This window comes from Piliocolobus tephrosceles, chromosome 6 (assembly GCF_002776525.5).
Source record: "Piliocolobus tephrosceles isolate RC106 chromosome 6, ASM277652v3, whole genome shotgun sequence".
NCBI lineage: Eukaryota > Metazoa > Chordata > Mammalia > Primates > Cercopithecidae > Piliocolobus > Piliocolobus tephrosceles.
Genome location: NC_045439.1, coordinates 100,621,979 through 100,648,200, shown reverse-complemented (window position 1 = coordinate 100,648,200; position 26,222 = coordinate 100,621,979). Strand labels below are relative to the sequence as shown.

At 52.3% G+C, this 26,222-nt stretch overlaps 1 protein-coding gene and 1 pseudogene across 3 annotated transcripts in view; both read right to left on the bottom strand.

Moving 5' to 3' along the window:
* The window catches only part of SEMA4B (semaphorin 4B), a 42,909-nt gene that overhangs the window by 4,999 nt on the left and 11,688 nt on the right, over window positions 1-26,222 (bottom strand). For both annotated transcript variants that reach the window (XM_023187122.2, XM_023187121.2), the window contains exons 2-10: window positions 22,152-22,426; window positions 7,087-7,250; window positions 6,861-6,923; window positions 4,760-4,858; window positions 3,589-3,700; window positions 3,202-3,315; window positions 2,917-3,068; window positions 932-1,113; window positions 684-834 (exon numbers count right to left, since the gene is read on the bottom strand). In XM_023187122.2, the coding sequence (XP_023042890.1) occupies window positions 684-834; window positions 932-1,113; window positions 2,917-3,068; window positions 3,202-3,315; window positions 3,589-3,700; window positions 4,760-4,858; window positions 6,861-6,923; window positions 7,087-7,250; window positions 22,152-22,290 (1,176 nt within the window). In that variant the 5' untranslated portion in view covers window positions 22,291-22,426. The remainder of the gene's footprint in view (window positions 1-683; window positions 835-931; window positions 1,114-2,916; window positions 3,069-3,201; window positions 3,316-3,588; window positions 3,701-4,759; window positions 4,859-6,860; window positions 6,924-7,086; window positions 7,251-22,151; window positions 22,427-26,222) is intronic.
* LOC111522869 lies at window positions 16,945-22,139 on the bottom strand (annotated as a pseudogene). The gene has a single exon (XR_002725363.1). The product of XR_002725363.1 is annotated as a 40S ribosomal protein S12 pseudogene (transcript).

Genomic DNA, 26,222 nt, shown 5'->3' with positions numbered 1-26,222 from the left:
CACCCTTCACCAGTGCTCTCAGGAAGCCCTGGCTGGGCAGAGCGCCCCAGCACAGTCGGCAGTTCCTTCCTGCCCCACCTGGGGCTTCCTGAAATTCTGAGAGGTGCTCCACACCATCTATCAGGGGCTCCAGCGGGACCCAGCTCCAGCTGCCCACAGCAATAACGGCTCGCTGACACACCCTCTTTTGGTTTCCCTCCCTCCTCCTCTCAACCTTCTTATTCCTTCATGCTGCTTCCTGGCATCATCTCCCTAATAAACTATTTGGCATATCTATCCTTGTCTCAAGGCCTGCTTTCAGGGTAGCCCGTTAGGCTAGAAGGGAGGAAGAAAGCACTATTTCCCCACAGCTTGCCCATTCAGTCACTTGATAATTAAATAAGCAGCTTGCAGCTGAGTAGGGGAGAGGACCAAGTGAAGAGATGATTGTAGCAGCCTGCAGCAAGCGCCCTGATGGGGACACACTTGTATCCTGAAACAGAACTGAAGACATTCTAACATTCATAGTTACCTCTAACCCAGTAGACAAAGCAGGCCTGGGCCTATGTCCCATATTAAAGACGAGAAAACAGATTCAGAGAAGCCAAGTGATCTGCCCGAGGCTAGGCAGCCTTGGTTCCAACATGGTGTGGGGACCCACATCTTCCTAGCACCCCTTCTGGGTACAGGGAGCCAGTACCCACCGCTCCAGGCCGGGGTGTGGGCACCGGGTGGGTCACAGTGTACCACTGCTGCGTCTCACGGTTCACCTCCTTGTAGAGGCCACTGAAGACCCTCTGCACGTCCTTCATGGTGAAGACGCAGACGGCAGAGCCTTCTGTAGTTCCCCTGTGCCTGCAGAGGAAATAACCAGATTAACCCAGGAGCCCTGGGGGCCCCAGTCCCAGCCACCCTTCACCCTTCCATCTCCAGCGAGGTCTGGGGACCCTACCACTGGGAAGTGAAGACTCCATAGAAAAGCGTGTCACGCCAGTCCTGGGGGCTGGGGCTCAGGGTGAAGACGTCCTGCAGCACATTGAAGGGGAAGCCATCGTCGGGCCGTGAGCACAGCAGTTGGGCCTTGAGGAAGGAGGTCCAGCGCTGCTGCAGCACCCGCTCTCCACCCTCATCACCCTGGAAGGAGAGGTGGAAGGGCTGGGCTTAGGCACACGCTGAGCCATGACAGGGATGCACGGCACAGGACTGCTTCGATGGACCCACCCCAGACACCAGGACTGAAGGGCAGGAGAAGGCCAGGACCAACTTCCATCTAAAGTCAAGGAAGACCTGGAGGCAGTGTACACGTCCATCAGGAGCATGGTCCTTACCGTGACCAAGCAGAGCCTTCCTAAATATGGAAAGGAGGCTGCGATTCACTGCTGAGCAAATAAAGAAGCCAAAGGACCACAAAACAGCCTAATGCTATGTTCATGAGTGAGTTAATAATATAAGCACAAGGTCGGGACTGTACTTATATTATTAATGCCTGTAATCCCAGCACTTTGGGAGGCCAAGGGTGGTGGATCACTTGAGCTCAGGAGTTTGAGACCCTGTCTCTGCTAAAAAATACAAAAAAATTAGCTGAGCATGGTGGTGCATGCTGGTAGTCCCAGCTACATGAGGCACTGAGGTGAGAGGATTGCTTGAGATTGGGCAGTGGAGGTTGCAGTGAAATCTCACCACTGCATGCCAGCCTGGGTGACAAAGTGAGACCCTGTCTCAAAAAGGAAAAAGTAAATAAATAAATAAATACACAGTTACACGTATGCCAAAAAAAAAAAAAAAAAGATGAGGAGAGGGCATTCTAAAATGTTAACAGTGACTCCTTCCTGTGCTGGGGTGGTAGGGTGATAACACGAAGAGTTCACATTTAGTCACTGCCCACCATATTTCTAAGAGCTTTACATGGATTAATTAAATTAATTCACATAACAACTCTGAGGTCAGTGTTATTATTCCTATTTAACAGGCAAGGAAACTGTTAACTGAGGGGGTGAGGGACTTGCCCAAGATCCTAGGCCATCAGGGTTTGAACCTGGGCAGCTGGCCTCTGGGGTCTGTGCCATCCAGCTGATGCTACAGTGCCTCTTCATTCTGTAAGTGATTTTTGTGTGTACAGTTCTCTATTTTCACTTTTTTTTTTTTTTTTTTTTTTGGAGACAGAGTCTTGCTCTGTCACCCAGGCTGGAGTGCAATGGCACAATCTCGGCTCACTGCAACCTCCACCTCCCGGGTTCAAGCGATTCTCTTGCCACAGTCTCCCGAGTAGCTGGGATTACAGGCATGTGCCACCACACCCAGCTAACTTTTGTATTATTAGTAGAGATGGAGTTTAACCATGTTGGCCAGGCTGGTCTCAAACCCCTGACCTCAGGTGATCCACTCACATTGGCCTCCAAAAGTGCTGGGATTACAGGTGTGAGCCACCACACCCGACTATTTTCACATTTTTTGAGTAAAAAAAAAAAAATGGCTGGGTGCAGTGGCTCACGCCTGCAATCCCAGCACTTTGGGAAGCCAACGTGGGTGGATCTTTTGAGCCCAGGAGTTTAAGACCAGCCCGGGCAACATGGTAAAACCCCATCTCTACAAAAAATACAAAAATTAGCCGGGTGTGTGGGCGCACACCTGTAGTCTCAGCTACTCGGGAGGCTGAGGTAGGAGAATCGCTTGAGGCCAGGAGGTCGAGGCTACAGTGAACCGTGATTGTGCCACTGCACTCCAGCCTGGGTGACAAAGCAAACATCCTGTTTAAAAAGAAAAAAAAAAAAAAAAAAGTAGTAAAATATTTTAATTTAAAAGGTGAGAGAGAAAAGCTGTTAGCCAAGCTGTACCCCCTGGGGGATGGGAAAGGCCATGCATGGATGTGGGTGATCTTGCAGCTGTGGAGCCTTTGAGGTCCCTAGGGTGGCCACCCTGTCACCCCATTCCCCTCACCTTGCAGATGCGGGCAATGCGGGACACGATGGTGTTCTCAAAGAACTCAAATTCCTGGCCAGTCTCGCTGAAGAAAAAGTAGATCTTGTCATCATCGCCTTGCAAGCTGCCCAGGCTCTCAGGAATGTAGGCTGAGGCCACAAAAGCTGGGTCTGTAGGGACCGGGTCAGGAGCTCAGAGTCAGCCCAGAAATCCTGGAGACAGGCCCTGCTGGGGGAAAGGACCCCCTTCTAGGGCCCGGTGAACAGGATCCCTGCCCTCTGCGTGGTGCCAAGAGGACTTCACCTTGCAGCCAGTTGAGGGAGCTCTCGGTCTTGGTGGGGCGAAGGCTTTGGCTCCGGGAGATGGCCGGGTCATTCCCTTGGAAGCTACTGACTGTTCCAGTGTAGAGCTCGCCATCTGCCAAGAAAACATTCCCATGGGAACGGGCTCTTCAGCACGGCCCCTTCTCCCTGCTCAGGACCCAGAGTGACCCCAGCACTGCCCGTTTTGCCTGTGATGGGCAGAGAAGGAAGCTGGAACTTGGAAAAACCAAACCTAAGGCAAGCCCATGGCCATTCTGTGCCCTTGGAAATAAGCATGGCATGAACCCAGCCTGTGCAGAGCTAGCCCTCTGGCCCTGCGTGCCCCCACGTGGAACTTCAATGAACCCATCCTGCCCCCAACACTCACCAACCACCAGGGCCGTGGACTTGAAATTCGGGTCGAAGGGACAACGGCCCTTGCCATCTTCCAGGAGGACATTCCCCTTCTCGTCCCTTGCCAGGGTGAAGTTCTCCACGTTCTGCAGGAGGGTGGAGACATGGGCTCAGGGGCACTCCAGGGAATGAACAGCGGGCTTGGTGAGAAAGAGAGAGGTGTGCAGGAGAAAGCAACGCTACAGGCAGGTGAGGTGTACAGGACAGAAGGCGTCAGGTGTCAGGGAGGCTGTCCTGCTCCCCCAGGACACGGTGCCGAAGGGTTTGAACCCGGACAGTCGGCTTCCAGAGAGGCCTCACCCAGACACAGTGCCGCACTGTCTCACAGTGACCCGATGTGGGACACGTTATCAGACCCACCTGGCGGAGGAGGTGAGGCTTAGAAAATGATGTGAGCCTGGCAGGGCGCGGTGGCTCACGCCTGTAATCCCAGCACTTTGGGAGGCCGAGGCGGGCAGATCACGAGGTCAGGAGATCAAGACCATCCTGGCTGATATTGTGAAACCCTGTCTCTACTAAAAAATAGAAAAAATTAGCCAGGCATGGTGGCGGGCACCTGTAGTCCCAGCTACTCAGGAGGCTGGGGCAGAAGAATGGCGTGAACCCAGGAGGCGAAGCTTGCAGGGAGACGAGATCGCGCCACTGCACTCCAGCCTGGACGACGGAGCAAGACTCCATTTCAAAAAAACAAAAGAAAAAGAAAATGATGTGAGCCTGGAAGGGGCAGCAATGTGATTCAAACCCAGGCATGTCTGACCCCAAAGCTGGGCTCCAACCCACAGCATCAAATGCCACACTCTGCTAGGGGTGTGTGCTGAGGAGGGGGTGTACAAGATAAGACAAGAGAATCAAGCAAAGGAGAGGGAGAGATGCTGGAAGAAGCAGGAGAGGGCAGCAAAGCCTGGGTGGGACAGGATCTTCATGGGTGAGTGACTGCATGCCTCCCTGCACAGGGAGACATGGCTGTCAGGGCTGAGCTTTGTGCCAGGGTGTGGGGCCTCAGGGCTCTTGGAGACCAGTGGTACCCAGAAACCTCCCTCTGGGCCCTGCCTTTCACCAGGGGTCCATGCTAAAGAACAGGATCCCTGAGGCAGAAAGAGGGGCAGTTCCCAGGCCAGCCTCAGGGCTGAGGACAGGGCACTCACGATGTAGGTGCACATGGGGCTGAAGGCTGCTGTGCCACAGGTGAACAGGTGACTGCTGCTGAGTGGCAGGAGGATCTTGATGTAGTTTTGACAGTCGCGCTGGGGGAAGGAGTGAGGGGATATCAGTCCCATGCACAAGCGTGCCACCAGGTGGCACCGCTGAGCCCTCCCTACCACATCCAGGCCCGGCCTCTGCTCCCAGGACTGGGGATGGGGCACTCAAGTCCAGGAACAAAGAACCCAAGGGTTTTCTGGGGCACAGTGGCGCATGCATAGAGTGTGTATGCTGCAGGGAGTCCAGGGGCTCAGCTAGTTTTGTGACTGGCAAACTCTCCTTCGGCCTAGGGGTGAAGGCACAGAATCCTACCCCCTTGAATTGTACTGGCCCCCAGGAACATCCTCCTCAGAAGCCACAGGCTTCTGAAAGCCTTGAAAACCACAGGCCCCTCCCAACCAGGCGGGAAGCTGACGAAGCCACAGCCCAGAGCAAGGGGAATGCTCAGCCCTGAATCCTGAACCCCAGATTCATGCATCACCTTCAATGGGGTGTCTAACTGGCACCTGCAACCAAGCTTCTGGTCCTCCCTAAAACACATGCTTCCCCCTGAGATCTTGCCATTTCCATTAACTCTGTCTTTTCAGTCACTGAGGCCCTAACCCCAATCAGCCTTGACACTTCTTGTCGGTCATACCCCATAATTTCCCACCCAGAAATCCTGGTGGCTCCATCTTCAAAATGCATCTGGAATCTGAGCATTTCTCACTGGTCCGAGCCACCACCATCACTCGCTCCTCACTGCTCTCCCTCCTCCTGTCCTTCCCCATGGAGGCTACTCTACCACAGTAGCCAGAATGACCCTTTAGTACACAGGTGAGACCAGTCACATCTCTGCTCAGCCCTCCCCTGGCCTCCCAAATACCTCCCTCAGAGTGAAATCAAAAGTCCCGCCCCTCCTCCAGATATGCCACGGTCGGCTCCTTACCCTCTCCTGATCTTGGCTCAAATGTCACTTTTTTAAAGAAATGTAACCTGACCACCTTATTCCACCCCACCCACCGCCAATAACATTTGTAAACTGACTACTTTTTCTTTTTCTTTCTTTTTTCTTTTTTTGAAACACAGTCTCACTCTGTCACCCAGGCTGAAGTGCAGTGGTGCGATCTCAGCTCACTGCAACCTCTGCCTCCCAGGTTCAAGCAATTCTCCTGCTTCAGCCTCCCAGGTAGCTGGGGCTACAGGTGCCCGCCACCATGCCTGGCTAATGTTTTTTTGTATTTTTAGTAGAGATGGGGTTTCACTATGTTGGCCAGGCTGGTCTCAAACTCCTGAGACCACTCAGGAGACCGTGAGGCGGAGACATTGTGATCCCCTGCCTCGGCCTCCCAAAGTGCTGGGATTACAGGCGTGAGCCACCGCACCAAGCCTGCTTTTTCACAATTAAATCTCCAGTACCTACAAGTACATGGACACAGAGTGGGTGCGTAATCAATGTTAGCTGACTAACAGAATGGCAGCCAGGACTTGAACCTGTGTCTTGATCCCAAGTCCGGCACTCTTTTGCCCTCACCTTACCCAGCACCTGCTGCACTTAGGAGCAGGAGCAGGAGGTCTCTAGGGATGATGATGAGTCCTCCAGGAGAACCTGGGTTGAACCAGATTTCATCCTGTGCTTTGGCCAAAACCACATCAGAATCTGTCAGATGTGCTACATCAGGAATCATCTGCAGAGGGACACAACTCTCAACCTACCCGATCCCTGTTCATGCTGGAAGCTGACTTGTTAGTCCTCGTGTCTATGAGCCAGGTGCCTTACACCTATTCGCTTCCTGAATCCTCACTGTAAGCCCAGTGAGACCGGATCATTATCCTCATTTTACAGGTGGGCCCATTAAGGCTTCGAGAGGTGAATCTACTTGTCAAAGGTTGTAGAGACGTAAGTGTAGTGCTGGGATTCAAACCCAGGCCTGGCCATCTCAGAAGCTTATGTCCTTTCCACCCTGCCTGGCTGTATCTGCTCCCACCTCCCACCTCTGGCCTGGATGGAAGTCTACCATCCTCCATCCCTCCTGCAGCTCAGCTCCCTTCCAGGTGCGGGCTCACCTGTGGGTCCTTGCCCTTGAAGCTGCACTGCTGTTTCTTCTCTGCATCTGCACTCCAGAGCAGCTGGGGAATGAGAAAGGGGAAGGTAGTGGACAAAATGGAGGGTTTGCTGAGCCTCCCTCCTCTCCCATCGGCATCATCCTCAGACCAGAAAGTCAAGCTTCCAGTCCATCTTCCCTCTGCGGTCCTCTGCCCAGCCTAGCCAGCTCCAGGCAACATCTCTCACCTCCTGGTACTGCCCGCCTGGCAGGAAGCTGAGGTTGCTATTGAGTGCAAAGAGGGCCTCTCGAGCACCCACGTACAGGGTCCTGCCATCTCTGCTCAGCAGAAGGGCCGTGTAGTTGGAGATGTTTTCGGCTTCGAATCTAAGGAATGGCCGCTCTTCAGAGCCTGGGGAGAGGAAGATGGATATTATCTGGGGCCACCCCTCCCACGGGAAGCCTCTTAACACCAACCTCTAGATGGACTGATTTAAAGGAAGGTCATCAGCAAGACAAAGGGTAGCAAGGGGCTGGGGGCAGGGGGATCAGGTTTGATGGGCGAGCAGCATTCCCGGACTCTCAAACATTGCATAAGAAACAATGCAGAGATGTATGTATGAGAATACTTACTACGAGTATTATACGTAGTAAGTATAATACTTACTACGAGAATAACCCTTCACATTAATAAAAAGCTGGAAACCTAAGAGTCCGTCCAACCAGAGGGGACCTTGCCAAAATCAATTATGATGCCCCAATCCAACTGAATACTACACAGCTGGGGGGAAAAAAAATGATGTATTAGAAGCTCCAGAAAAACAAGCAAGAAAGGCATGGTCAAAATATCAAGCAAACTAAAATATAAAGTGATGAGTTTTGAGCACATAATAGAATATTAAGAAAGGAAAATACATTTAACACTTTCCTTTGAGTAACATTAGACCCTAAGAGAAGAAAATGTAAGTGGGCCTTGCAGTGAATGTGATTTGCATTGACAGAGTAATGCAAATGTTCAGCACTGGTTTTTTTTTTTTTTTTTTGAGACGAAGTCTCGCTCTGTCACCCAGGCCGGAGCGCAGTGGTATGATCTTGGCTCACTGCAACCTCCACCTCCCAGGTTCAAGCAATTCTCCCACCTCGGCCTCCCCAGTAGCTGGGATTACAGGCATGCACCATCACACCCAGCTTATTTTTGTATTTTTAGTGGATATGGGGTTTCACCATGTTGGCCAGGCTGGTCTCGAACTCCTGAACTCAAGTGATCTGCCCACGTCAGCCTCCCAAAAAAGCAGTGGTCTTTAACTTTGAGACTGATGGTTATTACACAGAATGAGAGTGTTTTCAATTTTGACCCCAGAAACCAGAACTGACGACAGACAGACATCATAATATGGCAGCAGGGTTGTCACAAGCTGCTGTCAATGGCTAATGGAATAATAAATACAGGTCAAGAGTACTGTTTTATATTGCAAAGGTAACTAAATAAAGGAAGTGAATACAGTACGGTGACAGAATATGTTGCAGGGAGGAAGGGAAGGGAGATGTAAGTGAGGGAAAGTCAGGAAGTCAAATAAACCAAAAAATAGTGGTGTATTTTACTTAAAAATATGGAGGAAATGGGCCTGACGCAGTGGCTCACACCTATAATCCCAGCACTTTGGGAGGCTGAGGCAGGTGGATCACCTGAGGTTGGGAGTTTGAGACGAGCCTGATCAACATGGAGCCCGTCTCTACTAAAAATATAAAATTAGCAAGGCGTGGTAGTACATGCCTGTAATCCCAGCTACTCGGGAGGCTGAGGCAGGAGAATCGCTTGAACCTGGGATGCAGAAGTTGGGGTGAGCTGAGATCGCGCCATTGCACTCCAGCCTAGACAACAAGAGTGAAATTCCATCTCAAAAAGAAAAAAAAAAAAAAAAAACGGAGGAAATAATGGTAGAACAAGAACCCTAAGAACCCTAAACGATTAAAAGTCCCTTTTAAATTGGCCTGGGGCGGGAGAGGACACGTTTTTGTTTGTTAAAATAAGCCCTTCTATACTTAAAAAAATATATATATATACGTGCATGTCTCCTTGATAAAAAATTTTATTTATTTTTTGAGACCGAGTCTCACTCTGTTGCCCAGGCTGGAGTGCACTGGCATGATCTCAGCTCACTGCAACCTCTACCTTCCAGGTTCAAGCAATTCTCCTGCCCCAGCCTCCCGAGTAGCTGGGATTGCAGGCATGTGCCAATATGCCTGGCTAATTTTTGTATTTTTAGTAGAGACGGGGTTTTGCCATGTTGGCCAGGCTGGTCTTGAACTCCTGGCTTCAAGCAATCCACCCGCCTTAGCCTCCCAAAGTGCTGGGATTACAGGTGTGGGCACTGCTCCCAGACCTTGGTACACATTTTAAATATCTTTTGTTTTTGCAGAATAACAACAAGGAGAGAGACAAATTATCTACCACTAAGTGAAAATTAAGGTTATATTTACAGTATATATGGTCAAATCCTATTTTTTTGTGGGAAAAATATAAGCATAGAAAAAAAATCCAGAAGGATGTATCACAAAATACTAAACCATGGGCTCCCTGGTAGAATTACAGGTAGCATTCTTTTCTTTTTTACTTATTATCATTTTTAGATTCTATAATAAGCAGGTTATCCTTATAAGATGTGAAATATATAAATTAGAGAAGAAGAAGAAAAAAAGAAACACACACACTTACCCACAAGGGTACTGTTTATGCTTTGGGTAACTAATGGGTTTGGAGAGAAATTATTTTTAAAATTCTAAGCAGCTGATGAGAACAGAAAAGTAAGTAAAGAGCAGCACCCTGACCAACCTCAGGCACGTTGTAGCTGACCAGTGGGTCATGACCACACAAACACTCTCCCAAAGCTGAGGAAGCAAAAAGTGCAACATGCCCAACCAAGCAGCTGTGAAGATGACTTCATGTGTGTTTACCTGTGGAGTGTTTTTACATACCCCCAGCCTGGTTCCATAAAGGGTGAGGAGACATGAAGAAAAGAAAGTAGTGAAATATAAACATTAAAATTAGGAGCAGAGAAAACCCAAATCTGAAGAAAAACATCTCAACCAGCAAGGAAGTAAAAATTCACATAAGTAGGTCATTGAGTCTGCACACAGCTGGTAGAGACGGGCTGCGCCTTTAGTGCTGAGCCTCTTGGTGGCCAAAGAAAAATGGGAAATGAAGCCACTCCATCCTCAATGTCCATAAGGGGGCACACATAGCAGCCATTTGCGTTTGCGGGAAGCTCGGCCTTTTTTTTTTGAGACGGAGTTTTGCTATTGTTGCCCAGGCTGGAGCGCAGTGGCACGATCTTGGCTCACCGCAACCTCCGCCTCCCAGGTTCAAGTGATTCTCCTGCCTCAGCCTCCCGAGTAGCTGGGATTACAGGCATGCGTCACCATGCCCAGCAAATTTTGTATTTTTAGTAGAGACGGGGTTTCTCCATGTTGGTCAGGCTGGTCTCGAACTCCTGACCTCAGGTGATCCGCCTGCCTCGGCCTCCGAAATTGCTGGAATTACAGGCATGAGCCACCATGCCCAGCAGCTCAGCCTCTTTTTTTTTTTTTTTGAGATGGAGTTTCACTCTTGTTGCCCAGGCTGGAGTGCAATGGTGTCAACTACACCTCTCAGGTTCAAGCGATTCTCCTGCCTCAGCCTCCCAAGGAGCTGGGATTACAGGTGCCCACCACCATGCCTGGCTAATTTTTAGTAAAGACAGGGTTTCACCATGTTGGCCAGGCTGGTCTCGTGACTTCAGGTGATCTGCCTGCCTTAGCCTCCCAAAGTGCTGGGATTATGGGTGTGAGCCACTGCGCCCAGGTGAAGCTCAGCTTTACACCTGGCAGCAAATGAGGAAGGAAGCCCTCGGGTGGGGGTGACACTAGTCAACAGGAAGACGGGGGTCAGGTGGCTGAGGCACCGCACCCGGCCCTCAAGTAGGTGCTTCTGTTAGGCAGCAGAGACATCATCTCACTGAGCTGTACATTCTCATACATGTCACAGGAGGAATGAGACATATAAAGATCACAGGAGTCTCATGAGGAGCGAGACCAGCACAGACACTGCGGTCCCTCCTCATCTTTTGGATTTTTCCAGAGTTACCTGGAAACGAGGGCTGGTTCAGATAAGCTGGTTGCCCATGCTTATCTACCTGCAGAAGAGCCACCTGGGCGGGCCCTGTAAGTCTGGGCAGCAGACCGCCCTTGGAATCTGTCCAGACACAGAAATGCCAAGGATCAGAGATAAGCCTCAGTCCCAGGTGGCAATTCAACCCCACTTACGACTGGGAGAAGGGGTGGAAACCTGCCTCGGGCACTATAGACAGAGTGCAGCCCTACAGACCAGCCAGCCCCTGGTTCAGCCCAGGCCTCCAGCCCTCCAGCCAGGGGAGGAGTAGAGTGAATGGAATGACAAAGGGAGAGAAAGTGGAATGTGCCTTGGAGAGGCGGGTGAAGGGCCCCTTAACCAGGCTTTCTCCTTCTGGGGCTTCCCTTCCGTACTTGCCCTCATCTCTCTGCCCCGAGACTCAGACTGAAAGCCATGGTGTGCAGAGTAGAGTTACAGACCTGGGTTCAAAGCCATCCTCTACCACTTACTAGCTGTGTGCCACCAGGACACGCCACTTAACCTCTCAAAGCCCAATTTTCCTTATCTGTAAAATGGGGAAAATAATAACACTTTGCCTCATGGGGTTGTTATTAGAAAAAATTAGATTACGCATGTAAATAATAATATACATAATAACCCACATTTACTGAGACAGCTTTGCTCAAAACAACGTTGCACATGGTTTGCAGTGTGGCATGGTGTCTGGCACACGACCAACACTCAATGAGTGACTCAAAAACAAAATCCAAAAACCCCGCAGGAAAATCCAGCCTGGTGAGAGCTGCCAGAGGGGCAGGGCTCCTTGGGGGAGCTGGGCCTCCCTCATCCGGGGGGTTCACGAACTTAGCCTGGGAGATTCTAACTTAGGCACACACCTGGTCATATGAGGGTCTCAAGGCCAAAGCCAGAGAGCATCAGCTCAGAAACAGAGACTTGTGTGTCACAGGCTCATGTTGTGGGTGTGAGCTGGTCTGTGCTCAGTGTGAGTGGTGTTACTGTCTAAGGGCCCAGGTGCTTGGGTCACCTCCAGAGTGACTGCAGACGTCTGAGCAGGGCCCTGCCTGAGCTTGCCTGTGGTGTGTGTGTGTGTACACGGTACCGCAGGGCTTGTCCACGCTTGCGCACTCACTCCTAGGTGCTCTTTGTGCAGGGGTGACGGGGAGAGGGTGTTTCTGCACTTTACTTCCTGCGAGGGACTGGTGCACCTTGGGGCCAGTCTTAGCTTTTATGCTCTCCGTTGTGCTAGAGCGTCTCGCTCGCTCTCCTGGGCTGCCTGTGCTGCTCGGACATCCTCCAAATCCATCTATCCAGTGGGTTAGTCCAGTATGAAGAAAGCAGGACACGCCGAGGCTGCAGCCAGTTTTCCTGCTCAGGATGAACCCTCTCCCTCCACCCCGACAGGCTTCAGCCAGGGGCTTCTCCAGGGCCAATGCATCCCACTAGGCAGATCATCCTTCAAGAAGGCAGAATGGGGCTGGTCTGGGGCTGCTGTGTCCCTCCCTGGAGGGAGGCAGCATATGGAGTGGGCACATAAGACCTGCAGGGTCCCCACTCCCTACCCCAGGAAGTGGGGCTCTGAGTAGGAAGTGATGTGGGAATACTCAGCCCCATGTAAGGGTCCTCCTTCCCTGTGACTCAGCCGGAAGCCTGGAGCTCTCTGGGGTTAGACAGGAATAGGGCTCAGCACCATCCCCACCCTGGGCAGTCCCCACCCCAGGCCAGCCAGCGAGCTGTAGCAGCGCTGTGACTCAGAGCCCCACCCCACCTTTCTCTCTACTGTGGCTCCGGGCACGGCAGCAAGACGCTGACCTGGCCCTAACATCCCACCCGCGACAGGCCCCAGCAGGATCAGGCCAGAAAACACCAGTTTCCCTGTGGAGTCGGTGGGGAAGGGGCCTCCAATGTAAGGAGGCAGCCAGTGGCCTCCCCCACTTTCAGAGAGGGGTCTGGGTGGGACAAGTCCCCAGAGAGCCTCCTGAAAGACTGTTGTAGCCCTTCGTCCCCAGGGATGTCACAACTTAAGTCACCAGAACCTTGGACCCACTTATCCCAGCAGCAGCCCCACCTCCAGGGCAGGAGTGCTGACAGGGCCGCAGTCAGCAGGAAACTGGGACACGCAGCCATCCTGGGTGCACTTCCTTCCTCCACACTGCCCTGCCCGTGCTGGGCAGGGCAGCCACCTCTTCCTCATGGAGCATGGAGGAGGGGGCCACATTCTGCTGACACCAGCCCAGTGCCAGAGTCAAGTCCCTCGTTGGGGATGTTGTGTGCCAAGGGTCCTCCCATGGACTGAGGTCACCAAGAGAGTGGCAACGAGGGCAAGGCAACCCGGCCTCACAGCATCTGTGCTCCTGGGGCATGTCCTGGAAAGCCACTGCTACAGCCCCAAGTGGGCACACCAAGAGCCTCTGCCGGAACCCCCAGGCAGTCCCAGCCCTGACCTAGGGCCTGTGCCACGGCTGCACACACCACTGCTGTCACCTTAGGAGCCTACCTGCCGCCTGCCTGCTCACAGGCCTACCCAGGGCCAGCTCAATCTCTCTGCTCAGGGACTGGCTCCCCACGAACAACTCTGCTCCTAGGGCCTCTGCCCTGGGTCTGCCTTCCTGCCTTTATAGATGTCTCCACTTCTTCCAAGGAAATCGGGGTCATCAGGCATAAACAACCTCAACTTCCCGTCCCCATCTCCTCAGAGACCAAATCCTATGTGACCAACTCTACCTCTCAGAAAGCAGTTTTTGTTCCAATGTCCATTCTAGAAACTTTTGTGCCTCCCTCCACCTGCCTTAGACAAGCTCCCAAAGAGAACAGCCACCCCATGCCATCTCTGCCTCTCACCTTCCACTCACGCCTCCACAGAAGTTGGGCCTCAGCCAGCCCCACGCTCAGCAGGGACAGCCCTGCCAAGAGCCCAGGGATCGCCTCGCTGCCAGACCCCAGACACGGGTGATGCCGCCCCATCCTCTAGGTGTCTGTGCCCCCAGTCTCAAGCATCACCCCGTGTCTCCCTCACATGCCTTCTGGGTCTCCAGCCCTCAAAGAGCTAAAGTATGTAAGCACCTCCTCAGCCCTTTAAATGGATTAAGTCGTGCCATCCTCACAAGGCTGCTGTGGTTTATTACCTCCGTTTCAGGTGTGAGTCAGCCCTGGGAGGACTGGTGGGGATGCCATCTGACCCTGGGCCACCTGGCTGCAGATTCTGTGTTGCTGACCACCCTCCCGCCTCAGGCTTTGCTCCTGAATGTTCTTACTCTCTGGGTCCGTCCGCTCTTGGCCCTGCTCCTTTTACTCCGTTCAAGCTCCTGGGTCCATGCTCATCACGTCGATGACACGGATGCTGGCGATCCCCAAATCTCTTTATCCAAGTGCAGATCTTTCTCTAATACACCAGACTCCACAGTGCAGGAGGGCTTCTGTGGGTGCTTCCCACCACCTCACTGCCCCATTCCAGTCCCACTCCCTGGCCTGGGATTTTGTGTCTGTGTGTGGCACCACTCACCTGGGTGTCTCACCATCCTTCTCCCTCTCCCTCCAAAGTCCAGTCTATAATCAAATCCTGCCAATTTTCTCTCAATATTTTCCAAGTCCATTCCCTTTACCATCCCCACTACCACAGTCCTGAGCCAGGCACCATCCTCTCTCACCCAGGCCACCACCACAGCAGCCTCCCGCCTCCAGGCCAGCTGCTATGCTGCAGCCAGAGGGCTCTCTGGGAGCCGTCACTGTTCTGCCTAAAAACTTCAATAGCGCCCCGTCATCTGAGGTCCTAACTTGCCAGCCTTTGCCACCCACCCACCTCCTGGTTCAACCAAGTGACATGGAACTGCAAGTCAAGGGCCCATTTCTCATCTCCGGTCTGTTCAGGAAGTCCCCTCCGCCCAGAAGGCTTTCCTTTTGACTAACTCACACTCATCCTTTGAGACTCAGCTCAGTTCCACCTCCTCCAGGAGGCCTTCCTGAATCCCCAGCTGGGCAAGGGCCCTTCTCCGTATCCCCATCATTTCCTGTTCACATGTCTTGCAGGGCACTGGTGACACTGTCTGATGATGGCAATGTTTGATGTTTGATGATGATGATGATGGTCTGATGGTCTATTTGTGCTCTGTCTTTCTTTTTTTTCAAGACAGTCTTGCTCTGTCGCCCAGGCTGGAGTGCAATGGCATGATCTTGGCTCACTGCAACCTCCGCCTCCTGGGTTCAAGCGATTCTTCCGCCTCAGCCTCCCGAATAGCCGGAATTACAGGCACCCACCATCATGCCTGGCTAATTTTTGTTTGTTTGTTATTCTTTTTTTTTTTTTTTTTAGTAGAGATGTAATCCCAAAGTGTTGGGATTACAGGCATGAGCCACCATGCCTGGCCTTTGCACTCTCTCTTCCACCAAGTTGAGAGCACTTTCAAGATCAAGACCATGTCTTATTCATGTTTGTATCAACTGGTCAGGCGGGCTCCCAGCAGTTGTTCCATAAACGTTTGTTGACTGAACAAATGAATGACACAGTCCCAGTCAGAATGCCCCAGCCCAGAGAGGGGCCCCAGATAAAAATGGGGGAATGTGGAGGTCCTGAAGCTTCATACTCACAAAATTGTGTCTGAGAAGCACTGCTTCCACTCTGACCCCTCCCAAAAGCACTGAACACACAGAAGTATAACAGCTGACAGGAGTTTGACTTAGGAGTTTCCTAAGTTTTAAATATTAGCAACTAATTAAAATTTTTCTTTTCTGTTTTCTTTTGAGACAGAGTTTTGCTCTTGTAGCCCAGGTTGGAGTACAGTGGCACAATCTCGGCTCACTGCAACCCCTGTCTCCCAGGTTCAAGCAATTCTCCTCCCTTAGCCTCCTGAGTAGCTGGGATTACAGGTGCCAGCCACTATGCCCAGCTAATTTTTCTATTTTTAGTAGAGATGGGGTTTCACCATGTTGGCCAGGCTGGTCTCGAACTCCTGACCTCAGGTGATCCACCCGCCTCAGCCTCCCAAAGTGCTGGGATTACAGGTGTGAGTTACCGCACCTGGCCTAAGTAAAATTTTTCTAAAGAACTTGAAAGTCAAACAAAATATATCCCCAGGCTGGCTGTGACCCACTACCCCTCAGTCTGTAAACTTCTGTCTGAGACGTGTGCCCCAGTCTCCTGTGTGCCACATTCCTGACCAAGTCTGCCAGCTCTGCCTATTTCCAACCATGGCCATGCCATGCCGTGCCACCAGGGTCCTCGGCTGGATCCCTTGCCCCGTCTAGACTAACCTCAACAGATTTCTTTACTAGATGGAAATGTATCTGCAATTATTCAAGGGCTGAGGCAGGTCATCTTGCTGCTTTTGTACGATTCACAGGTCAAGCAGGAGGCAGCTGTTCTAACGGAAAGAATGTGGTTGCTGAATCGAGAACTGTGGCCCAAGGCTTGGTCCCAAACTCCTCTATAGCTGCATGACCTTGGTAATGAGTTAGCTTCACTGAGCTTTGGTTTCCTCATCTGCATGAGATAAAGCAATACACTTCCATATCCAACAGCGGTGCCGCAATGGCTGCTTTTCTTTGCTCTTCCTGTTGGCCCCCTTCCTAGAGGACGGGCCAAAAGGTGCCAAAAAAAGAGGACACAAGTAGGCTAATTTGGCTTCTCTTTAGGAGTATGGTAAAATGATGGCTTCTGTCTCCTACCTACCGTCCCACTGAAACTCCCTCACCACAGGCTCCCCACCTCTCTGAAGCCTGTTACACTACAGGATGGGCTTCCAGATGGACCCAGGAGTACAGCATAGAGCTTCCATGCACAACAGGTCAGATCACAGGCCTGAGAGGCAGAACTCTAGCAGGTGGACAAAACATCCACCTCTGTGTATTACTCTGTAGTCACTACTCCTCTGTGACTATCTCTGCCACAGGGCAGGATCCAGCCCTTAAGGGTTCCAGTATTCAGTGCCCAGAAGAGGGTCGATGGTGAGCTAACAAGTATAGAGCCAGTGTGGGCACCAGGCGCTTTTTTTTTTTTTTTTTTTTTGTAAGTCAAAGATGTTTTCTTCATTTCTTGCATTTGAAGTGCTCTCCGATGACATCCATGGCCTGAGACTCCTTGCCACAGTCCTTAACTACTATACAACTGCAACCAACCACTTTATGGGGTTTCCCCTCTCTGTCAGTTTGACAGAGGCCTACCCATTCCCCCCTTTTTTTGTTGTCATCAACCTTAATTAGGTTGATTTGGTGCTCAGTACAAAGGGCCTCCGCCAACTTGACATACACAGTCTCATCACAGTTGGATGCAAGCACACAAAGATGGGCTTCGTGCTTGTCTAAGGCTTTGGCAGCTTCGCGAATTCCATGTGCTAGGCCATTGTGGATGAGGCTGTCTTTAGCACCTTTTGTAAAGCAGTATTAATGTCCATTACACCTGCAGCAGCAATGCCTTCCTCGGCCATGGCAGTGGGTTATGGGTGAAGCAGAATCGTGAATGCACCCGAGCCTGAGCCTCCGTCTCTGCACAACTTGGTGGCAGCAGGGAAAGAGCCACCAGGCTTTTAATTATCTTATCTTATAGACAGGATAGCGGTCCTGCTCCCAGCACATGGAGGACAGAATGTAAAGAGGAGGGGCAGGGAGACCAGCTGGGGAAAAACAGAGAATGCAGTCCAAGGCAGTAGATTTCCCAAAAAGCTAATCTGAGGGAAGGCAGGCCTCGACCACAGGAGTCTCACGTTGTGTTGTTCCTCTTCCCCCTGATCCCCAGGGAGGGCCACATCATAGGCCCCCTGAGTCCTGTGCCAGCCTGAGCACCCATGGGGGTGGAGTGAGAGGCAACAGGCTCTAAGAAGATAAAGGAAGGAGTGATTGATGACAAGACCCAAGTCTAGCCTTTTCTCCAGGCCTCGTGCCACCCTCTGTCTCTTGCCTAGAACATGCTGGTATATCCAGATGTGCCCCAAAAGTTGTGCAAGTCTACAGCTTTCCTGGGTTGGCAAATAGGTATTTCAACACCAGCTGGATGTGGGTTGTGCAGAAGGCAGAGCAGAACCAGTGAGGAGCAGGTAGGCAGAGGCATGTCCAGCCCCATGCAGAAGAGGTTCTTCAGGCAAAGGAGGACTGTGAAAAGGCTGAATCAGAAGCACTTAATAACTGGGCTATAATTAAGCAGGACCCCTGATAATGACCTCCAATCAGTCCCTGCGGGCTTTGCTTTGTCTTTTCTACCAGGGCAGGCGCTAAGCCCGACAGGCTTGGCACCTAGCAGAGGGACTGCATACCACCAGTGTGTACCAAAATGGATGCAAATAACCTCACCAAGCAAGGCTGGCAGGGGATTTCTAGAACAAAGCAGAAGCTACCTTTTTACCATGGATGCAGAACGTGCCAGGCACCATGCCAAACACTTTACATACATTATTTCATGTAATCCTCTCAGAACACTGTGAAGATGGCCATTATTCCTATCTTGCTAATGTGAAAATGGGCCTGGAGAAGACTGGGAGCTTGCCCCAGGTTGTGCAGTTAGTAAGGGTGGCAAGCTACTTTATAAAGCCAGGCTCTGAGCATCCACAGTTAGAGCGCCTTCCACTTGCCTCTGCAGAGCCAGAGAGATGCCGGCCCATAGGACAGAGCTGGAGACAAACGTTCATGTCCAGTTGAGACCATGTCAAGGAGGGAAGCCAGTAACCGGGGTGAGGGCTCAACAAGCGACCAGCATCAAGGCTTCCCAGGGCAGCCTTGACCCTGGCTGCCTCCTCCAGGGCCAGAGGGCAAGCAGCTGATTTGTACCAAATGCCCCATTCTCTCTGCTCAATGGGGTTTTGTTGACTGCAGTTTGCAGGCCTACAGATTTCTGTCCAATCTGCTTCAGAAATACTGCATCCAGAGCTTTCCCGCCTGGCACTTCTGGGGCAGGAGGGAATTAATAACTCCCTTTAAGGCTGGGCGTGGTGGCTCATGCCTGTAATCCCAGCACTTTGGGAGGCCAAGATGGGCAGATCACCTAAGGTCAGGAGTTCGAGACCAGCCTGGCCAACATGGTGAAATTCCATATCTACAAAAATACAAAACTTAGCTAGGCATGGTGACAGGCACCTGTAGTCTCAGTTGCTCGAGAGGCTGAGGCAGGAGAATCACTTGAACCTTGGTGGTAGAGGCTGCAGTAAGCCGAGATGGCGCTACTGCACTCCAGCCTGGGAGACAGTGAAACTCCCTCTCAAAATAATGATAATAATAATTCCCTTTAAGTGTCCAAATAAGGTGGCCCAACAAGACTTTGGAGGACCATGAGAGCGGGTGTGTTTTGTTTCTCCCCACGTGGCCAGGCTGGGAGGCACTGGGTGCCATTGCTTCTACTCAGCACCACTCCTGCTCCTGACTGAGGCTTTGGTCATGGAGCTCTGCATGGTAGTTCCAACACAAGAGAACCCAAATTCCACACGCTTCTTTGAAGCATTCCTTTCAGAGACTTCCAGCTGACTGTGGAGCCCCTAGTGGCTGTCCCCCCATCCTCCTCCCACTACTGGCCACTGGGCGAGGCCACAAATTGGCCCCCTGCATCTTAAGCACCCCAGGAATGTGCTGTTCATCAACAATAATTAGGGTTCCCTATGAAGGACCCCAGATGCAGGGCAAGTTGGATGCTCCACTTCAAGGGATTTTGTTTTAAACCACAGACATAGCCCCACTGTCCCTAGGCATCTGGGTCCTTATGGGGTGTGGGTGGGAACTCAGTAGAGGAGTGAGTGGCAGGAGGAAAGGGAGGTGTGTAATCTCCAGTTCCATGACTCTTTTTCCTAAGATGCATGTGAGGGAGGGCACTAGGGCCCTGGACCCGGCGTCCGATGGTCACCACGAGCCTGCCCAGGATGGGCACACTGCCAGGAACATCTAATGAGCCCCCTGGGATGAGGCAGGAAACCGCCTTAGGCCACACTCAAGGGTGAGCCTGTTCAGTTACCAGGGCATTCCCCTCCCGGACCCCCAGCCAGTCCTAGGACCTGCACGTAGGTAAGAGTGGGAGGTGGGTATGAGGGCCAGGAGGAAGCCCAGAGAGGGGGCACTCCAGGGTATAGTGGCAACTCAGTCGAGTCTAGATACGTGCTCACAAGTTCAGGTAGCTGGGTGCCACTACACTATTCCAGGGCTTTGGTGGGACTGGAAAAATGGGCCACTCTGGGCAGACCAAGCCCCAAGAACATAGCAGAAGGGGTCTTTTGCTCCAGGATTCCCAGGTTGGAGAGCTGAGTGTGGACTGCACTTCAGGTCCTCTCAGCCTTCAGCTGGGCACTTTGGTACAGTGCACAAAATGCAAGTCCGCCTACAGCAGCCCTGACAGGTGAATGCTGGCGTGTGACAGAAGTCTGAGAACAGTCACAGGCTTGTAGAAGTGGGCCAGGTCCTGCAGCTGCATGGGTAATAATAACCAAGTATTCTAGCTGCTCCTCGGGAAGCAGGTCCCCTCGATGCCCCTACTGCTCTCCAGTTTTGCCTTCTAGCTACCCTGTCATTGTACCATCCAGTTCCAGAGTTGGACATGAAACCTACTGTCTTTTGACATGGTCCCATGAGCTAGCCCAGCTTTCCCAAGGACATAAGTGGAGTCCATTGGAGCATCTGCCCCCATCTCACCTTGCCTTCTCCCAAAAATGAGAGGGTCTGAGGGCAAAGGGAGTTGTGGCCACAACAGAAGTAGCAACGCAGCAGGCCTGGGGCTGGTTACACCTGTTTATCCTGACTTCACAAGCTGAAGCACCCAAGGGGCTACAGTCAAACTAACACCCCAATCCTGTCCTAACCCCAGGCAGAATCACCCCAGATCTGGGCGGGATGTACAGGAATAAACTCTGAGCTGAATAACACTCATTCAGCGGTTCCTGTACCAGGCCCTGTCCCAACGACTTTTCAAACACGAGCTGATTTAATCCTCACTACCTTAAGGTAGGTTCTATTATTATACCTGTTTTACAGATGAAGAAATCAAGACCCAGAAACTTTAAATAGCCTGCTCAAGGTCACACGGTTACTAAGTGGCTGAGGTAGCAATTGAACGCAGGTCATCTGCAATATTTCAGACAGGGGTTCAGATAGGGTTACTTGAAGCCACTAGGGCCCTGCCTTAATTTAAGTGCTGATTCTACTATTTTCTTTTGTAAATAGGATGCTTTCGCGGGGGTGATGCTGTGAGGAGATGGAAGTCTGGGACAGTTTCAGTCTGTAACCTCTAATTTATACATGCTTTATTCCAATTTAGACAATATGACAACCCACAAGTTAAAGGGCTTGCGGATACAACATCTCTTGGGAACTTATAAACTTCATATCTGAGTAACACACCTTGCAAGGCACCTATGACTCTGCCTATTTTGCAGATGAGGAAAGTGGGGCACTGGGAGCAGAAGGCACTTACTTGCCCAGTGGAAGAAATGGGCTTGGGATCCAGGACCCTCTGAATCCAAAGCCCAAGTGCCCCAAGAAGAGCTGGAGAAGCAACCGGATGGAAGGGAAAAGGAGAGGGAAGGGCACAGGGCTGAAACAGGAGGTGGCCACAGAAGCAGATGTGAGTACCAGGAAAGGAACCCAGACAACCAGGATGCTACTCCCAGATCACTCTGAGGAGGGGTCGCGCCCAGGACTTGGGAATGTCAGCGCCCAGAGCTGCCCCTATCCGCAGTCTGGTCGCTCCCGGGGCCTGGAGGTCTCTCCATGCTGGGGCTTGGGGCTGCACTGGCAAGCCAGGGATGGAGGGGCGGAGAGGGGGGATCGGGCGCCCGCCCGCCCCACCACAGCTCCCGGCCCTGCTGCGACTTGCTGGGAATACCAGAACCCCAGTGTTTATAGGACTGCAAGCACTGGCCTCCCTCTACCCCCAGCCGCCATCGGGGGCGGCACCGCGGTCGGCTCTGGTCAGCATCAAAGACAAGTAGATGGGCAGGCGGACCCCGCCGAAAGTGCATCCTCCTAAGGGAACTAGCGGGGACGACAGAGCGGGCTAGACCCCATTCCTGCCCAGAAAGAAAACTGAAGAAAGGGGCCCGCAGCCCCACAGTTTCCCTCTTCTCTCCCTCCCTGAGCGCAGCGCTTTGAAAAAAGAAGGGGTCCTAATGGACCCCGTGCCTCCGACAGGTCCCCTCCTTGGTCCTTTGTCACGGTCACCTCCGCACGAGGCACGTCCCCGGCAGCCCTCCTTCCCCCGGTCCGCGCCCCCGGGTCCTCGGCACTCACCCAGCGGCAGGCTGATCCGGGGGCTGAGCGCCCAGGTCGGAGGTGGCGGCTGCAGCAGGAGCAGCAGCAGAAGGAGCAGCAGCGGTGGCCGAGGCGGCAGCGCGCCCCATGGGGCGGCAAGCCAGCTCCTCCGGCCCATCGCGGCGCGCAGCACTCGGACACCAGGAGCGACGGTGTCCCGCGGCTCGGGTTCAGGTGGCTCGGCCGGACTCCCGGGCGGCAGCTCCGCCCCGCGGTCCGCCCCCGAGTCGCCTCGAGGGCCCCCGCCTTCAGACCTGGGGGGCGGGAGGTGAGAAACAGTGTCACGTGGGCCCTGACGAACGCAGCCCCTCCGCAGGGCACCGCAGTACTCCCGCCAGCGCCGGCCTGGCAGCCTCGGCTTGGGCAGAGCTCGCCCGCAAGCGACGGAGGGCGGAGCCGAAGGAGGAAGTCGGCGGTGAGCCCGGCCAGCCCGCCCCTTCCCCCTTCCCCTTTCCCCTTCCCCTTTCCACCTTCACGGGCGCTGGCAACGCGAGGGGAGGCAGCAGCTCGGGGCGCGGCCGCAGGGGGTCAAGCCAGTGATCAGTAGCCCCGGCGGCCGCCCGAGCGCTGAGACCCTGACAAAAGCCGACCCCCCCAGCTCCCCGCCCCCACTGCTCAGACCCTCCCACCGCCGCTCAGGCCCCGGCCCCTTCCGGCTCCTCTGGGACCTTCTGCTAGTGGCGTTGGTTTGGGGACACGCTGCGTCCCCACTATGCGCCTAGGGAGTTGGGGGGCGACTGGTGATTAGGCGTTGGTCTCCCCGCCTTAGGCGCCCCCTCCCCTCTTGCTCCTGGCCCCCTTGTTCCTGCGACCAAATGAACTCGGCCGAGCTCGTGCTGACACCGGGGCTAGCAGCTTGAGAGTCCAATTGTTGCACAGGTCAGTCCGCTGCAAGTCATGGCTGGGCATTCACTACAAGCTCAGCACTTAGTCCAGGCACCCTGCAGGCTTGTCCACTTACTCTTCTGTCCACGCGAAGCCCTTGGGTGGGGGAAGGGCAAGATTAGCTTAAGTGGGATAATAGGATTTAATGTACTGCTAAGGAGGTAAGACCTTCACAACCTGCACGTGGCCTGGCAGGGGAAGAGAACCCCTAAGACTGGAGTGGAAGCCCAGAGGCACCCACCCCTAATTCTCCTGGCTTCTAACATCACGGGAGGAGCTCAGCTCTGCTGAGACCAGGGGTTTCCAACTGCAGCCTAGACCATTAGCAGATTCTGAAATCAATTTAGTGGATCCCAACAACATTAAGAAACAAACAAAACATAGAAACTATCTAAGCAATAATCTCAAAGGATAAGTAATTTTGGGAAAGCTACTTCAACTTTTCCTAAGTGTGCACAGGATTACAGAAAACTGTAGTAGTTCCTCCTGTAGTTAGAGTCCAAAAGAGTGAAAGCCTCTGCTAGTTACTTCTATGGCAGTAGAGACCATCTCTCCAAATTTGCTGCAATTGCAGGAAAGCTCCTCTTCACCCCCAGCCAAAATCAGCCTCCTCAGAGCACCTCTTTTCCTCTCCTCCCCACTTCCAGGGTCTGCCACATCTGCTCCCACAACAGGAATGCTGTCAAGAGGGTGGGCACAGCACCCATATGGTCCCAGGTCTCCTTTCTTATAGCTAAGCTTCCTCATGCTCCATGATTTCTGTACCACCATCACCCTTCTGTGGACATGTTGCAGGCTAGCAGCATCCCTTTTAAAGGGGCTCCCAGCACAACAGCAAGCACCCACAGTGCTACTATTTGCCCAGGTTTGGATGCTTTACTCTAAATGGGGTCAATCCACCTACAACCAGGGATACCCAAACTCCTATCTGCAGCCTAGTCCAGCCCTGCTCAGCCAAATGGCCTCAACTTTTTTTTTTTTTTTTTTTGAGACAGAGTCTTGCTCTGTCGCCCGGGCTGGAGTGGTGGAATTCCCTCTCACTGCACCCCCTGCCTCCTGGGTTCAAGCGATTCTCCTGCCTCAGCCTCCTGAGTAGCTGCGATTACAGGTTTATGCCAGCATGCCCAGCTAATTTTTTGTATTTTTAGTAGAGACAGGGTTTCACAATGTTGGCCAGGCTGGTCTTGAACTCCTGACCTCGGGATCCGCCTGCCTTGGCCTCCCAAAATGCTGGGATTTCAGGCGTGAGCCACCATGCCTGACCCGGCCTCAACATTTCTACTTGGCTGTCTAAAAAGCGTCTCAAGCCCAACATGTCCCAAACTAAGCTCCTGATCTCTACCCCTTCTCATGTGCTCCACCTACAGCCTTCCCCATCTCATTTAATGGCAATTCCACCTTTAAGTTGCTCAGGCCAAAACCCTCAGCTCCTCTCATTCTCTCATTCCTCACATCCAATCCATTAGCAAATCTATAATCTGACCACTTCCCAGCTCCTTAGGGCCCAGGCACCACCCTCTTTCTCAGGGTTACTGGAAGGGCCTCCTAACTGTTCTCCCCGTTTCCTCCTTGGTCCCCCTACAATCTATTCTTAACACAGCAGCTGGAGTGAGTCTTTAAAACACAAGCCAGGCCAGGCGTGGTGGATCACGCCTGTAATCCCAGCACTTTGGCAGGCCGAGGCGGGCAGATCACTTGAGGTCAGGAGTTCAAGACCAGCCTGGCCAACATGGTGAAACCCCATCTCTACTAAGAACACAAAAATTAGCTGGGCATGGTGGTATGTGCCTGTAATTCCAGCTACTCGGGAGGCTGAGGCAGGAGAATTGCTTGAACTGGGACCTGGGAGGCGGAGGTTGCAGTGAGCCAAGATTGTGCTACTGCACTCCAGCCTGGGCTATAGAGCAAGATTCTATCTCAAATAAAAAAAAACAAAACAAGCCAGGTCAGGGCTTTCCTCTGCTCAAAACCTTCCAAGGGTTCCCCCATCTCATTCAGAATGACTTTACTTGCAATGGTCTGCAAAGCCCTCCATGTCATCCTCACCACCAGTACCACTGCATCCTCTACTACTTTTCCCCTCATTCATCCACACCAGGTACATGTATAGTAGCCTGAACACAGCAGGGCCTTTGATCTGGCTGCTCCCTCACCTGGCACACTCTCCCCCTAGATAACCACAGGACTGAGTCCCTTGCTTCCTTTTGCTCATTTATCACCTTGAAGAATCTGAACTTCCTCCTAATATGCCCCTTATCTCCTTAAAAATACCTTGAGATATTTTTTCAGCGCACTCATCACTGAATAACATACGATATATTATGGTTTTTCTTTATTGTCTGACATCCCATCTCCCCCAGAATGCTGACTGGGAGGGCAGAGATTTTTGCATATTTAGTTTGTTAAGTAATGTTATCTGAAGCCTCTAGAATAGTGCTTGGCACATGGTAAGTAGGACTTCAATAAGTATTGGCTGAATGAATAAATGAATGCAACTTGTGTCACAAAATACTGCTGACTCATGGCAGCCGACAACCAGAACTTTATTGGACAATCAACTTTGGTCCAATAAAGAGTTTTACCAGCCGGGCGTGGTGGTTCACGTCTGTAATCCCAGCACTCTGGGAGCCGAGGCAGGTGGATCACTAGGTCAGGAGATCGAGACCACGGTGAAACCCTGTCTCTACTAAAAATACAAAAAAAAATTAGCCGGGCACGGTGGCGGGTGCCTATAGTCCCAGCTACTCAGGAGGCTGAGGCAGGAGAATGGCATGAACCCGGGAGGCAGAGCTTGCAGTGAGCCGAGATCGCACCACTGTACTCCAGCCTGGGCAACAGAGCGAGACTGTCTCAAAAAATAAATAAATAATAGGTTCTGGCTCAGATGTCATCCCACTGAAGTCATGTTGAAAACTGATTCTATTATCATACATTGGCTTCCCCTCCCAGTTTGGAGTCATCTGTAAACATGATAACCATTCCTTATGCCTTTATTCAAGCTATTGATAAAAATATTGGGTGAGCAGGGCTGGGAGTGGTGGCTAACACCTGTAATCCCAGCACTTTGGGAGGCCGAGGCAGGCGGATCACGAGGTCAGGAGATCGAGACCATCCTGGCTAACACTGTGAAACCCTGTCTCTACTAAAAAATACAAAAAAACTAGC